General features: G+C 39.9%; 1 protein-coding gene across 1 annotated transcript; it reads left to right on the top strand.

Moving 5' to 3' along the window:
• The first annotated feature begins 2,557 nt into the window (after positions 1 to 2,557).
• On the top strand, positions 2,558 to 14,038 carry LOC103185475 (translocation protein SEC62). Its single transcript, XM_042339137.1, has 8 exons — positions 2,558 to 2,635; positions 9,186 to 9,294; positions 10,298 to 10,403; positions 11,329 to 11,536; positions 12,093 to 12,188; positions 12,534 to 12,594; positions 12,895 to 13,014; positions 13,251 to 14,038. Exons 1-8 carry the CDS (start codon positions 2,600 to 2,602, stop codon positions 13,718 to 13,720), a joined length of 1,206 nt encoding a protein of 401 aa, XP_042195071.1. The 5' UTR covers positions 2,558 to 2,599; the 3' UTR covers positions 13,721 to 14,038.
• The last annotated feature ends 588 nt before the right edge of the window (positions 14,039 to 14,626 follow it).

Below are 14,626 nucleotides of genomic sequence, written 5' to 3'. Positions count from 1 at the left end.
TGACAAGAATTTGACATAAGTTTGTAGTGTTGTATAATTTGCTATAATTTCACTTCTTTCTCCATCGTTTGCTTCAAAACTTCTCCCAATGTAATAATAATCCTTGCATTTGATATAGCACCTATACTGTCAATGTCTCAAAGTGCTTCACTGGGGATTGCTGTAAAGTCTAGTGATTGCAATTGTAGATGAACGTGGCAACCAATGTGGGCACAATATCCCACAATCAGCCAGGTTCAATGTTATCTGGAGCATTGTTTATCAAGGGAGAAATATTTGTTGCTTTGATAGTGTCACAGGATCTTAACATCCACATGAAAAGTCAGGCAGAACCTTGATTTATCACCTGATCATGATTCCTTCTCTTCTGCTCCCAGACTGCCTAAAATGGGGCACACTAGATAATACCAGAGTAGTTGGTGACTACAGAAATGCTGGCAATACTTGGGATCACTACCAAAACCTAGATCAAAGTACGAGAACAGGTGGTGGAACTTGAAACAAAAAAGGGTTTCAAAAAGGAACCAGCAAAATCCTGACAACTAAAAGGATTCTAGATCATTGTATTTAGAGATTGATATTCCAGAGGAAAATTGGATGGGTAGGCTCGAAGGATTGATGATCTATGTCTGAAATTGTTACTATGTTAGGATCTTTCTCTTTCTGATGATAACAGACTCACCTGTGCATCGCTAGCATTTTCTCCTTTGTTTCTCCTTTGTTTCCAGCATTCAACATTTCTTCCTATCAGCATTCATTTTATTTTGGGATAAAAAGTTTGCCACTCCTGTAGTTTGTAACCTATAGTTCAACTGTCAAATTGGGAGTTAGGTCTCAGTCAGATACCAGACTTAGCTTTATTGTTGAACACAAATAGTGTTTGAAGATGAGTTCAATTAACTGGTTCATCGATCAACCTGTGGCCACTTTTGTTGCTTTTGTTCACTAACCTTGTGGTTACTATAATAATGTAATCGCGAGAAGGGGAAAAAACTGGCAATAAATTTTTGTTTTGTATGTAATTTCTGAAGACATATTGATTTATTTTGTTCAGGCATATAAATTCAAGGCTACAAATGTTCAGCTTTATCTCGATCATCTGCTCCCAAGAAAAAATTGTATTGTGACCTGTGACCACTTACATTAATGCCGATTATCATTATTGCATTAGGGAGTCATCAAAATGAAGTTTCATTTCTCTTGGAGTATCTTCCACCTTCACTGTGACTCAGAATTAAGAAAAACAAGGGTGAGGCTAAATTAGACAAGAGAAAGTAATATTAAAAGTGAGAATGAAAAGATGATAGGGCCAGCAGAATTTTAGAACTAAACTGCTTTTAATTTTCTAATTTAGAGTACAATTTAGATTTGAAACTCCTTATATTTGAATATCTTCATTGTTCTTTATCTGAAGGACATATTAACTGAGCGAAATCTCAGCAACAATTTATTTGCAGACACTGTTGCTTCACTGTCTCTTCTGCCTTTTGGCAATACATGACAGCGGTCACAAGAACCATGCTAAAATATTGAAATGTACAGCTGCATAGACACATGATTCCGATTGCAAACCTAGGTTTTTCAAAGCAGATGATGTTTTGGCAAGTTCTGTCCCATCCACAAAGTACACATGCATCCTATTTTAATCCCAGTATGCAGTAGTTTCTATGTGTCCAGAGTATATTCAGCCAGTGATTCCCCCAGGAATCCATGAAACTCTTGTAAAATCTTGGTTGCCTCCTTTGAATCCATCTTGTCCTGAGACAGTGAATCTGGATAATTTAAGTAGGAGAAAATCTCAGCAAAGACCCTCACAATAGGTCTGTGGAAGGAATAGGTTTTATCGGCCAAATTGTCGTTTCTTGTTTTATGTTCGCCTATGACTAATTTCTGCCAGTAGATGGAGGTACTTTGCACCGGTCCTATAAGAATCATGTTTAATTTGTTACAATGATCCTTACATTTGATATAGTGCCTTATCACATCATTAAGACGTTTCAAAGCCCTTTTTTCAAATAGTGCCGTGGGATCTGTAACGTCAACCTGAACAGGAGAAGAGACCTTGGCCTAACCCTAAGCCTTTGTCACCTCAAGGCTGGACTATGGGAACTCTCTCCTCGCCGGCCTTCGCGGCACCGCCCTCCACAAGCTGCAGGTCATTCAGAACTCTGCAGCTCGTGTACTGTCCCGCACCAGGCTTCGGGACCACATCACTCCTACCCTCGCTCACCTCCACTGGCTCCCCATCCCCCAGAGGATTGATTTCAAGATCCTCATCCTCACCTACAAGGCCATTCACGCATTGCACATCAGCCCCACCCTGGACAACAACAACAACAACAGCAGCAGCAGCAACACCTGAGGGCATCACAGGCACTGTGAGCACCAGCAGAGGGGGCGGGGCTGAGGCCGGGATGGATGGATGGAGGAGGCGCGCCCCCAGCGCTCGCTCCCCGTCTCGCCGTTAGGCGGCGCTACAGCAGCGGCAGCAGCAGCAGCGTGTGTGGGGGGGCGGGGCCAAGGGTGGGGGGGGGCGGGGCCGGGCTGCCTCTCGCGAGGTTTTGATGCGGGTCCGTTACACGTCACTCGGGCTGGAAACATGGCGGAGCGACGGAAGCAGAAGAAGAGAAGCCAGGTGTGTGTGCGGGCCCCGCCGGCCCCCGCAGCTAGGCCGGGAGAGGGGGGGAGGAGAGGGGGGCTGAGGGGAGGGGGGCTGAGGGGAGGGGGGCTGAGGAGGGGGGGGCTGAGGGGAGGTCTAAGGAGGGGGGGCTGAGGGGAGGGGGCGCTGAGGAGGGGCGCTGAGGAAGGGGGTCTGAGGAGAGGGGGGCTGAGGAGAAGGGGGGCTGAGGAGAGGGGGGCTGAGGAGAAGGGGGGCTGAGGAGAGGGGCTCTGAGGAGAGAAGGGGGGCTGAGAGGAGGGGGGCAGAGAGGAGAGGGGGGGCTGAGGAGAGGGGGGTCTGAGGAGGGGTCTGAGGAGAGGGGGGTCTGAGGAGAGGGGGGTCTGAGGAGAAGGGGGGCTGAGGAGAGGGGGGCTGAGGAGAGGGGGGCTGAGGAGAGGGGGGGCTGAGGAGAAGGGGGGCTGAGGAGAGGGGGGGCTGAGAGGCGAGAGAGGGTATTTGACTAAGGAAGGAATGATGGAGATTGGCTGTGAGGGGTTTGGTTCGGGGATAGTCCATTGCTCAGAGTGAGCCCATGTTATTGCTCTCTCTCTCTCTATCTGCATATGTTAGTATCATCATCCACATCACTGTTGATGAATAATGATGGCTTGGATTTCAATATTTTGTTTTGATTGGAACTCCCCCATTAGCTTAGGTTCTTAAAACTAAACCCATGTCCCCCCCCCAACCCCCCCACTGGTGTTACTGCTGGGTTAGCACATCCAGATGTGCAATCACTTTTTAAATTAAAGGCTGTGTTCTTGCATTCAGTCTCAGAGCAGAGTGGAATAGTTTTAAATTGAGTAGCAATCATTTGATGCATTACTACTAACAAGTGCATGTTGTCACTTTTAAAACACACAGTCTCCATCTCGCTTCTCCTTAGAAAAAGCAGAAGTTGTCGATGCCCTGAGTTGCTGCTCAGAGGTTAGGGTCAGGAGATTGCTTGATCCTACCTGTTTTGATGGATATTTTTGTGCAGTTATGGCTTTGAGAATATTTTTAAATGTTTACGTTTGGAATACAGCAACATATGTTTTAATGTTTAATAAAAACGACTGGATGTGGAACATTTTATAGTTGGCACCAGGTTTTGAGATGCATTCACATGTCAGGTATTGTGCGGGAATGGGCTAGGTACAGTGAAAAGCATTCTGTACTCTGCCCAACATTGAGGCTTAGTTTAAGACTCCAAATTTCACACATCCTTGAATGAGGCTTTCTTAATTATTGTTTAGTCAACTTATTTTGCATCGTACTACATCTTTACACCCAGCTGGGAAAGATGTTTGCTTTGAGTCTGGCCTGGAATAAAGCCTAGGTGCCCATCCAAACTGTTGCTTTCAGTAAATGATCTTAGTCACTGCCTGTTGGGGTTATTTTCTGAAATTGAAAGATCATTGTAAGTGTATTCAGATGTTTGCTGAGAACTGAGGCAATCTGCTGAAGCTGGAACAAGAGTACTGCTTCAACATTTCGCTGTTTAAATTATGCTGTCTCCGATACTTTAAAGGAACTATCCTGTTTTGGTGCATGCAAATGATATAGAGATTGAAAAACGTTTTTTGAAAAAACTGCTGTTTCTACACCCTCTGTATACACCCTACCTCATTTAATGCCTTTGATCACTGTTGCCCCCCCCCCCCTCAATTTGCTGCAGAATTTACCTTCTTTTGTGGAATGTATTTAAAGAATTCTGAATAGCTATTTTGGCATACTGTTTGCTGTATGGATGTACTGCATGAAACTACGGTTCAGTGTTAAATAATCCCTTCCTCTGCTGGGTAGAAACCCAATGTGTGCAGTCAGGTCTTTGTACAGTAGAAATTAAATAGATTAATCAATCATAAAATACATACTCTTTAAGAGAAATATAATAGTTCTCAAAGAGTTAAACTCTGGGCGAAAGTATTTTGTTTACTGTATTACATTAAACTTTACTGTTAATGCTTCCAGCATTCCCTGACACAGTAAATTATGGGAATTTGTGCCAGCAGGCTTCCATTTACCTATTCCCACAGTCAGCTCATGCAGAGTAGAATTATCCAGAGTAAATGGCTGACATCCAGCCTCCTTTGTTGATATCTGCATGATATTTACCTGCTCCTTTTCTATTTGGCAAAGATCATTTTTCTTCAGAACATTTGTGCAGTTTACTGCCAATCTGTAAGATCACTGTTTCAGTCAGGCTGCTTTCTGATTTAAAATAAACCGCTCCATATCATTTATTAAGAAGTTATTGAATTTACATGCATGATCCTAAATGTGCAATTTGATGGATGATCTCATTGTGCAAACCTTGCATATCTGTGTACACATTCCTGGAATAACAAAATAGTGCTGAATATTTTCAAATGCTGCTACCCATCCATCCAAGCAGTAGCCCTTGGGTTCTATTAAGTGGAGTTGATGAGCATTCAGATTAAGGTATAGTTTACACTTCACACTTTGCAGTTGATTCTGGATTAGAAACACAGACATTTTCTGCAAAGAAAGGAATCGTTTGGCCCAGCATGTCTGTGGCTGTGCTACCTGTTTTCCTAAATCACCCTTTATTTTCTGGGAACAAGTTATTCTTGGATGAGCACCGTAATCCATTAAGTGATAAATATTGGAAAATTGGGGAACTTTTTTTTTCTGTACTCTAAAATGAATGGGAAATGGCTTGGTTCATTGGAATTTAGTTGGGTCCTTTGGAATTATATTCAGTGGAAATGAATGGGCAGCAATTGTTCAATTGGGGAGTTAATGGCAAATGTTTTTTGGTCATTGGAATTATATTAATTGGAAGTAAATGAGAAGTTATAAATCAGGTTCAGATGACGTCCAGTCAGTCACCAATGTCGCTTCTATTCTGCCACAGTTAAACTATTACTCATTTAGTACTGTCTGTCAGAATAGATCCAGGGGGATTTTTATGACTGCTTCCTCCATTATTCACTTACAGCTGTTCTTAAGTACCAGAAGGCACCTACTTTTCTGCTGTCCTTCTATATGACTTGTTTTCAGAATGATGAGCTAATTTAAATACATTCTTACCCACTGCACTAAGAGTTGGTAGCATTGCAACATAATCCGAGCTTCCAAGTGAGAAGTAGCTGATGAGTCAGCAGTGTGTATGAAAATTCATGTCATTATGTCTTCCCAAAGCACAGTCTAATTGAAGAAGACCTTGAGGAAGACATAGAAATAAATCTTTAAAATATCAAGCTTGAGAGAGCAATCATAATAATAATCCTTGCATTTGATATAGCGCTTTTCACGTCGGGAGGACATCCCAAAGCGCTTCACAGAACACACTGTAAAGTGAATTGACTGTATATTTGTGGGCGAACGCGGCAGCCAATTGCGCACAGCAATGTCCCACAAACAGTCGTAGATTGAAAATGACCAATTTATTATTGTTTTTGGTTTTGGAGGGATTATTATTAGGTTCTGTGTGGAGTAAGGAAACTTGCCCAAGGTTTCGCCCTCTGCCTGGAATTGAACTCAGGTCTCTCACTTGCAAAGCGAGTGCTCTAACCACTGAGCTACAGGACTCCAATGGTTTAATTTTTAAATGAATTGGTGTGTAGAGGAGAAAAGGCATTATTTACGAAAGATGAAGATTTTTCTGCTGTTTATCTCTGTAATTTTAAAATGTTAATTTACTTTTGAAACTTCCTATTTATCTGTTTTTTTATAAATTGCCTTTTGACTTAATGTTTTAAAAGGTCTGTTTAGCTCATAATATTTACAACTTTACCTGCTGTGCTTATTAAATCTATATTTTGTGTGGCTGGCTTTTTAATAGCATTCCTGCACAATATTTGCATTTTGCCCAAAAACTACACAGTCAATCCACTTTACAGTGTATTCTGTGAAGTGCTTTAAGTCTCAACGATGTGATAAGGTGCCATATCAAATGCAAGGATTATTATTATAATATTTACAGGTCTCTGATCGCGCACAAAATATTCAGTTTGTACCTGAAGATCTTCGACTGTGCCTTTGGTCATCTCCCAACTGTCGTGCTCTGCCACTTTCAAGCACTCTGGGATGCTACCCTGCATGAGGGGTGCTATATAAATGCAAGTTGTTGTTGTTATAATTAAATGAGTCAGAAAAATCTCTGTCCAGATCCTACAATTTCCCACGATACAATTTGTCATTGATCATCAATATCTCTTGACAGGTCACCCAGATGGCTGGTTTGTCATGGATCTGCCACAATAGGGGAGAGGTGTCCTTCACAGAGGTTAAAATTATGGAGCATTATTGTGGCAGAGTAGGAGTTCTCCTTTCTGTTATTTTCTAATTGGTAAAGTCTGAATTCCACACATGAAAGTAGCAGACTTTCAAGCGTCGTGTATCAGCAAGGTACTTGGAAGTCTTTCTGACATAGCAAAATGGCAAAGTATTCGGGTCTTTAGCAATAGGATCCATAAATAGATCAACACAAAAAAGTCACCCAAAGATTATAAAGGTATAAATTTCCACTAGTTTGCAAGTGATCTGCTTACAGTCATTGTTAGCAGTCGGTAGTTTTGATGGTGAATCTAAGCACTCTGAGTGAAGGGCATTAAACAAATGCAAGTTGTTGCTAGTCCACGTACTAATAAACTCACTGCTATTATTAATAATAATCCTTGTATTTGAAATGGCATCTTTCATGTCGGGACAGCGTCTCAAAGAGCTTCATTTAATTTCCTATAAAGTGCAGTGACTGTATTTTGTAGGCAAATGTATCTCTGACAAATACTTGTCTCTGCTCGAGTCCATTCTGGTTAATCTGTTATATTTTCCTACCTCCCATCCTGATTGAATATTGTCCCAAAAGTGACCTGTTTTAAGAAAAATGCCGAATGTACCCGTTGAATCTTGTTGGGTGGATCTGAGTGAGATTACTGGCCCAACCCATTAATGTCAGTCCAGAAGTCCAACATTAGGTTCAGCTGTGGACATTATTTATCGCACCATTGATATCTTCAGCTGCTATCTGTTCAGATTTTTTAAAATGCTGAACAGATATCTAATCTTATTAGGTAGGATTATAAGGGTTGTGTCAGTGTGATCAATATTTGGTGGAAATAATTCAGGTCTCTTGCTAAGATTAATAATGCCATTCAGCATTTCTGTTGATATAGCATTCCAGGACTCCATTGATATTTTGACAAGTTCTATCGCACTAGATTCCCTCTAGAATGTGAATCAAAAATGTTTGTTCAGCTGTAAGAAAGTCAAACGTCACTCTTTGCGGTATAGACACTGTCTCGTCAGTGTTTTAAGCGAGGGACCTGGACTAGATGCAGTGTGTAGGCGATATCTCTATCCCAGCACTGGCAACATTCAGTTTGCAGGCATGTGAATGTAAGCCTCAATCACACATTAGCTGGAATTGACGTCTCTATTCTAGTGCCAGCTATATTCAGTGTGTACATTCTGTTTATCCATCTCCATTCCACTGGTCGCTGCATTCAAGGTGTGTGACTGTGCATGCTGTATACGCCATTCTAGTATTCAGTATACATGTAGTACAAGCCTCATCTCCCTCTCATTTCTCCCCAATCCCCCACCCCACCAGTTCCTAGTACCAAATGGTATCATAATATATTTACTCAATAAGTATTCAGTAATTTTTGTGAATCACAACTTTTTATTTCTACTATGATAACTTTCAATTTCTAAAGCAAATCCTGTCATCTCATTCGTTCAGAAAATATAATCTTATAGTCTCCAGTTCTTTACAGCTATTTAGATTCAGATCCGTTTCAGATCCTTGTAGGGACTTTACTCCTATTTCTATTTGCATTGAGTCTCTTCACCAGTAATGGGATGTTGTGTTTGGTGCATCTTTCGGTCTTCTCTTCATTATCCCTTATACGTACTATATACTTTACTTAAAAATATATATGCGAAATAATGTATTGGTTCATGTGTTCTCTGTTGTCTGCAATATTCAATTTTGTTTCTATTGTTGCAGTTTCTTTTTTTCCTACAATTTTATCAATTTAGTTCCCTCTGCTCTCTGAAGTCCCTGCTGGACTTTCTCTGAATAATTCCAGCTGCTTCTCTTTTAAATGTTTACCATTGTGAACTTTATGTTCAATTTATTCTTTGGGAGGAGGAGGAAAGGAGAATGAGTGTTCTGCTACTTTTAATCAGTCAGTTCACAAATTCCAGATGCACAACCCAGATGTCGACATGAGTGTTGATGAGGAAGCTGCAGGTATGACCACCTCCTGCAGGCTATCTCTGCAAAAGCATTGATTCTGTATTAACAAAAAGTTGGTGAAATTTGGGCAAAGAACTCAGATTCTCTAATGCAATTATGTTCAAGGTTTCTTTGTGATTTGACATGATGTGCAACATGAGGTGCAGTGTTGCAGAATAAGGAGGAAGTTCTTCAAATGCAAGAACTTTCATGTGCGCAACTATCAGCAATAAATCGGCAACCTCTTTATATGAATGGCCTATTGTATTAAAATGTATGGCAGAAATGATTTCTTCTGACTGTGCTCATCGTGCAAAATCTTTCTTTTCTTAGGAGGTTGGGGAACCAACCAAAGACGAGAAAGCAGTGGCTAAGTACCTGCGCTTCAACTGCCCAACCAAGTCTACCACCATGATGGGCCACAGAGTTGATTATTTCATTGGTAAGATTGCAGCTAAGAAAAATAATATGTCCAGCTACAGCACACACGCACACACACAATAATGATCTTTGAATTTGATTTTGCACCTTATCACATCTTCTAGACGTCTCAAAGCTCTTCACAGAATACACTGTAAGGTGAATTGACTATATTTGTGAGTGAAACGCGGCAGCCAATTGCGCACAGCAGTGTCCCACAAACAGTCATGGATTGAGTGACCAAATTATTATTATTTTTAGGTATTATCCCCGGAAAAATGATCCACCAATTGACTAACAACTGGGTTCCTACTTACTGCTAGGTAAACAAAGGAGTGTGGAGTAAGAAAACTTGCCCAACATTTTGGCTGCCGGGAATATAATCCAGGTCTCTCACTGGCGAGGCGAGTGCCCTAATCACTGAGCTACAGGACTCCATATCTGTGTGAATCTAATATCTTCTCATTAGAACTAGAATTTAATAGACATAGAACTGAATGCTCAGGCAAAGATCTGATAATTTGGGAATGGTTATAAATGTTTTGAAGTGTTCTGCCAGTTTAAATAAATCCTATATGCAGGAGAGCCTCTCCAGGTAACTGCCAGCATCCTTTTATATTGAAATATAATTTCTTCTGAATATGAAAAGGATTATTGAAAGTAAAAGGTACTATAATGTCCATTTTTAAGCACACAAATATGTTCCTCACTATAATAATGGGTGCATCTTGTATTTGCAGAACTAGATCCAGCTAAACTATAAGCAGGGAAGAGGAAGAATATCACAGCTGGAATAATCTGAGTTCAGTGGCCTCTAGATTTGTTACATTGGAATGCAGTTGAATAATCCCACTTTACTATTGAGGCTGACTAAATCCCCAAAACAGGCCAGTTTATTGATTGCCCGTCATCGTGAGTTCACACGATATTTGTTCTGCATCAGTTGAATCATGGATTATTTCTGACGTGAGTTCTGGATTGTGTTCAGAATGCGAATGAGCAAGGTTATAATTTTTGCCTTTCAGCTTCCAAAGCAGTGGACTGCTTACTGGATTCCAAGTGGGCAAAAGCAAAGAAAGGTCAGGAAGCTTTGTTTACAACCAGGGATTCAGTGGTCGAGTACGGCAACAGGTTTGTTGCAGCATTTGTGGTCTCTGCTGTGTGATGCTTTTTGATATTTTTTTCTCCAGCTTTTACAGAATGTTCGCAGTATTCCTCCCTGAAGGGAACAACTGGGAAATAGCATTTCTTATGCTTTTGTACTAGAAGTACTCAAACAAGAAATGGAGCAGAATTGATCATAGAGAGGTTTGGCTAAAGAAGGCCCTTCAGCCCATTTGGGCCCTCCAGAATACCAACTTTATCTGCCCATTACAGCATCTGTTTGTTTCTTAAATGACTCCAGTGTCCTGACTCCTAACATTCTGTGTTACCTGTTCCAACTGTTGATTACCTTTTTGTGTAAAATAATACGTCTTAGTATCTACCCTAAATTTATGCTCTCTTGACATACTGACTTGACGTACCATGATTTGGGCTTACCTTTACAATTCTGTTTAACATCTGATAAGTTCATCATTCGAACTTGGAATAAGCACCCCTCAGAGATGCCTCGTTTCAAGACTGAAGAGCCCTAGCTTATCTAATCGTTCTTCATAGCTCATCCCTGACACTGGGATCAGCCTTGTTTGTTTCGTGAGTGTCAATATAGTGTCAGTAAGAGATTAAACTCCCCAGTAAGAATGAAAAAAAATAATTGTTAAGCACTTTGTTGTCTGTGGATAGACTACAAATGAGCAGAAAGCTTGTACATTTTTTTAAAATTACTCTTGATAGACTAGTTGATTTTGCAATGCTCTATTGGTTGTAGCATATTATCCAAATCTATTGTTTAGTGCAGTTGTGTAGTTGTATTCCATTGATCTTCCAATTATCCTGATCTCCAAGGTAATTGGGTATTTTTCTCTAACCAGGAGGCCGTGGTTGCCTTAAGAATACAGTACCCTTGAACAAATGTACTTAAACATAAAATATTTATTTTCTTTAATTTTGACAGGCTCCTTAAGAAGCAATTCTTCCACAGAGCATTGAAAGTGATGAAAAAGAAGCCTGAAAAGGAACTCAAAAAGGAGAAAGGAAAAAGTGAAAGCGGAAAAGAGGAAGAAAAGAAAAGTAAGAAGGAAATTGTGAAAGATGAGAAGAGTAAGAAGGAGAAAGAAAAGAAAAAGGACACTGAAAAAGAGGAAATCAAAAAAGATAAAAAAGTAAGCAATGCATTTCCTAAGTCCTTTATTCCTACTTTAGTATTTACCTTGTATCCCTCATTAGTTAGCACCTTTTAGTTTAATTATTCCCACTGGAACGTATTGAGTTAATGGAGAATTTTAATGCTTTACATGACTTGGATCCTGAGTTTTATGATTTAAACTTGTAATCAGAAGCAGCCTGGGAGCTGACATTTTATGTCAAGATCCTGTTCACTCACAACAGTTGACAGCCCTTGACTGCTTTTATTTAGAGAAGGTGAGGTGAGACCAGCGAGCTGCAGTAATAAAGCAAGTGGCTTTGACTAGGACAGACTCAAGACTATTTTGTATATTAAACTGAAGGCTCTTGGAACAGGAAATGGTGACATAAATATCACCCTTTATAATGTTGTTTGTTGTATAGAAACTCAGTTGCAATTTTACAAGTGTTTATACTAGTACAAAGCCAAGATCAGTAGGCTGTAGGTTTTAGTTATTTTACTTAGTTTGCACTGTGTTGCATGTTTTGAAATGAACTTTTGTACAGTATTAACATTTGATTTTGTCTTCTCAGGAGGAAGCTCCAGGAACACCAAAGAAAAAGAAAGATGCGAAGAAAAAATTTAAACTGGAACCGAACGGTGATCAGATTTTCATTGATGGAAATGAGGTATGGGTCATCTTTAGAAAATCCAATGGTTTTGCAGTCTCTAATCTAACCAGAGGATTGTACTTTTTAAAGCAATTCCAGGTGAAATAGTGCATCAACAGTTACATTCTAAATTAACTGGTGATCTGCGTCTTCATCAAATCTCCTGTCTAATGCAGTATAAACATGGAGCAGTTTTACATGCAGAAATTGTCAGGATGGGCTGACTGAGGCCCATTAGTTTAGTGCAATTTTACTCATTCCCACAATGCCATTTTGCGTACAACCTGCACACATTTCACAATGCAGCCTTTGAAATCTTTACTTTGCAGTGAGACCTTAGACAATCTGTATGATTTTACGCAGGTGTATGTATGGATCTATGACCCAGTTCACTTCAAGACATTTGCAATGGGACTTATATTAGGTAAGTGGCGTAATGTAAATCAAAGTGGAATGGAATGTAATGAATGTATTTGAATTCTCTTGAGTGAATACCAGTTTGTTTCTTTTTTCTACGTCTAATTGAGAGCTAGTAGGTTGCAATTCTTAGCTTCCATTTCTGAATGAAACCATGTGGTTCAGAGTGAATGTTACCACCCTGAAATATCTTACCTTTTAGAATTGTATGTTTAGTTCTGTGAAAATGAGAGCTCTCGAGATCTGTGTATATCTGAAACTGGATTGTATTTACTGATTCTGAGCTTTGTGTTATTTTGATTGTCAGTGATTGCAGTGATAGCTGCCACTTTATTCCCCCTCTGGCCTGCTGAGATGAGAGTGGGTGTTTACTATCTTAGTGTTGCAGCAGGCTGCTTTGTTGCCAGCATTCTCCTCCTCGCTGTAGGTGAGTATAGACTTGTGTTAAATATCTTGTATATTGAAGAATAACCAGCATGAGTACCACTCAGTAGTAACTAATAGTAACCAACATAAACATGTTTCTCCTGCAGCTCAAACACTGTTATTGTTATTTTCTTACGTTTTCATTTTAAATTGATGAGACCATCTAGAGGGTAAGGAAAATGACTTAACATGAAATTCCTCCAAAACATACATGATATATTTTTGTTTGGTTTACAGCTCGATGCATTCTCTTCCTTTTAATTTGGCTTCTCACTGGTGGCCGACATCATTTCTGGTTCTTGCCAAATCTGACAGCTGATGTTGGGTTTATTGACTCCTTCAGACCTCTATACACACACGAGTATAAGGGACCAAAATCAGACTCCAAGAAACCAATCGAGTCTGACACTCAGAAACAATTGAAGCCTGATAGCAATGACAAATCAGATGATGATAAAGAGAAGGAAAAGAAAGTAGAAACTGTGGGTAGTTCTGGAGTGGAGGGTTCGACCAGAGAGCGACAGTCAGATACAGACAGTGACAGAAAAGAGGATGATGGCTCCCAGCATAGTAGTGGAAATGGAAATGACTTTGAAATGATTACTAAAGAAGAACTGGAACACGCCACTGATGATGATGATGACGACGACGATGATGAAGAGAATGACGATGATGAAGAGACACAGCCATTACACAGCGAATCGTAAAGGAGATGTTCCATCTCCAGCAGCCGCATGAGTAGCTGATGTCAAACCATTCCACATTGGGATGGAAAACATACTGATACACAATGATGTATCAAGCCATTGGGAAATGTAAAACTCATGTTAATTGTAATGTTTGAATTTTCCTCAATCGCAGTGATTATAAACTGTGATGTATCAGCAAGCCGTTAATACTGTAGTAAAGCTTTTAGTGTAAACTGATTTCCTACAGAAAGGAATGAAATTGTGTTCCATAATATTGTCCCCATTATGATGCTTTTAAATACTATCCTTCCATTAAATCAATCATCATCATGACAATCCTAATGGCCCAGAGGGATTAGTTCTGGGGAATCATGTCTGTTCCTACTCATCTTAAGTTTATACATAAAATCCATGATTTTAAATGACTATATCTAAGCTAATAGTTTGGAGAGGCAAATAACCTTGTCTGAAATCCTAAATTCCCATAACTAGGTACATTTGTATTAATGTAGATGTGCACATGAGTTAGTCCCAAGCTTAAATGTGAAATCTAAGTGAATATGTGAAGAAGCATTCCTTGGTTTTAAAAGCTAATGGGTAAGAGTTATTCATTTCACCATCAATGAATATGTGTCAGTCCTTAATAGAATTATATCCAATTTTTGTGACATGTAATTAGTGTAGCAGTATCCAGAACCTCAAAGCCTTCAAAGTGGAGCAGTGACATAAAACCATGGAACAGACCCATCCAGAATGACCATTCTAATAGCATCAATCATTTCATGAATAGTTTGAGTTAATCTAAAAGCAAATCGCTCTTCCTCCCCTCCAAATACCACCTGTGAATCAAGTTCTTAACTATTTTTTCTTCTCATTGAAAAGCATTGTTTCAATCACTTATAATATCCTTTGCACCAAGATTAC

Source organism: Callorhinchus milii, unplaced genomic scaffold (assembly GCF_018977255.1).
Source record: "Callorhinchus milii isolate IMCB2004 unplaced genomic scaffold, IMCB_Cmil_1.0 Scaffold11, whole genome shotgun sequence".
NCBI lineage: Eukaryota > Metazoa > Chordata > Chondrichthyes > Chimaeriformes > Callorhinchidae > Callorhinchus > Callorhinchus milii.
The sequence above is the reverse complement of the archived record's forward strand: the minus strand, read 5'-3'. Positions and strand labels throughout refer to the sequence as shown.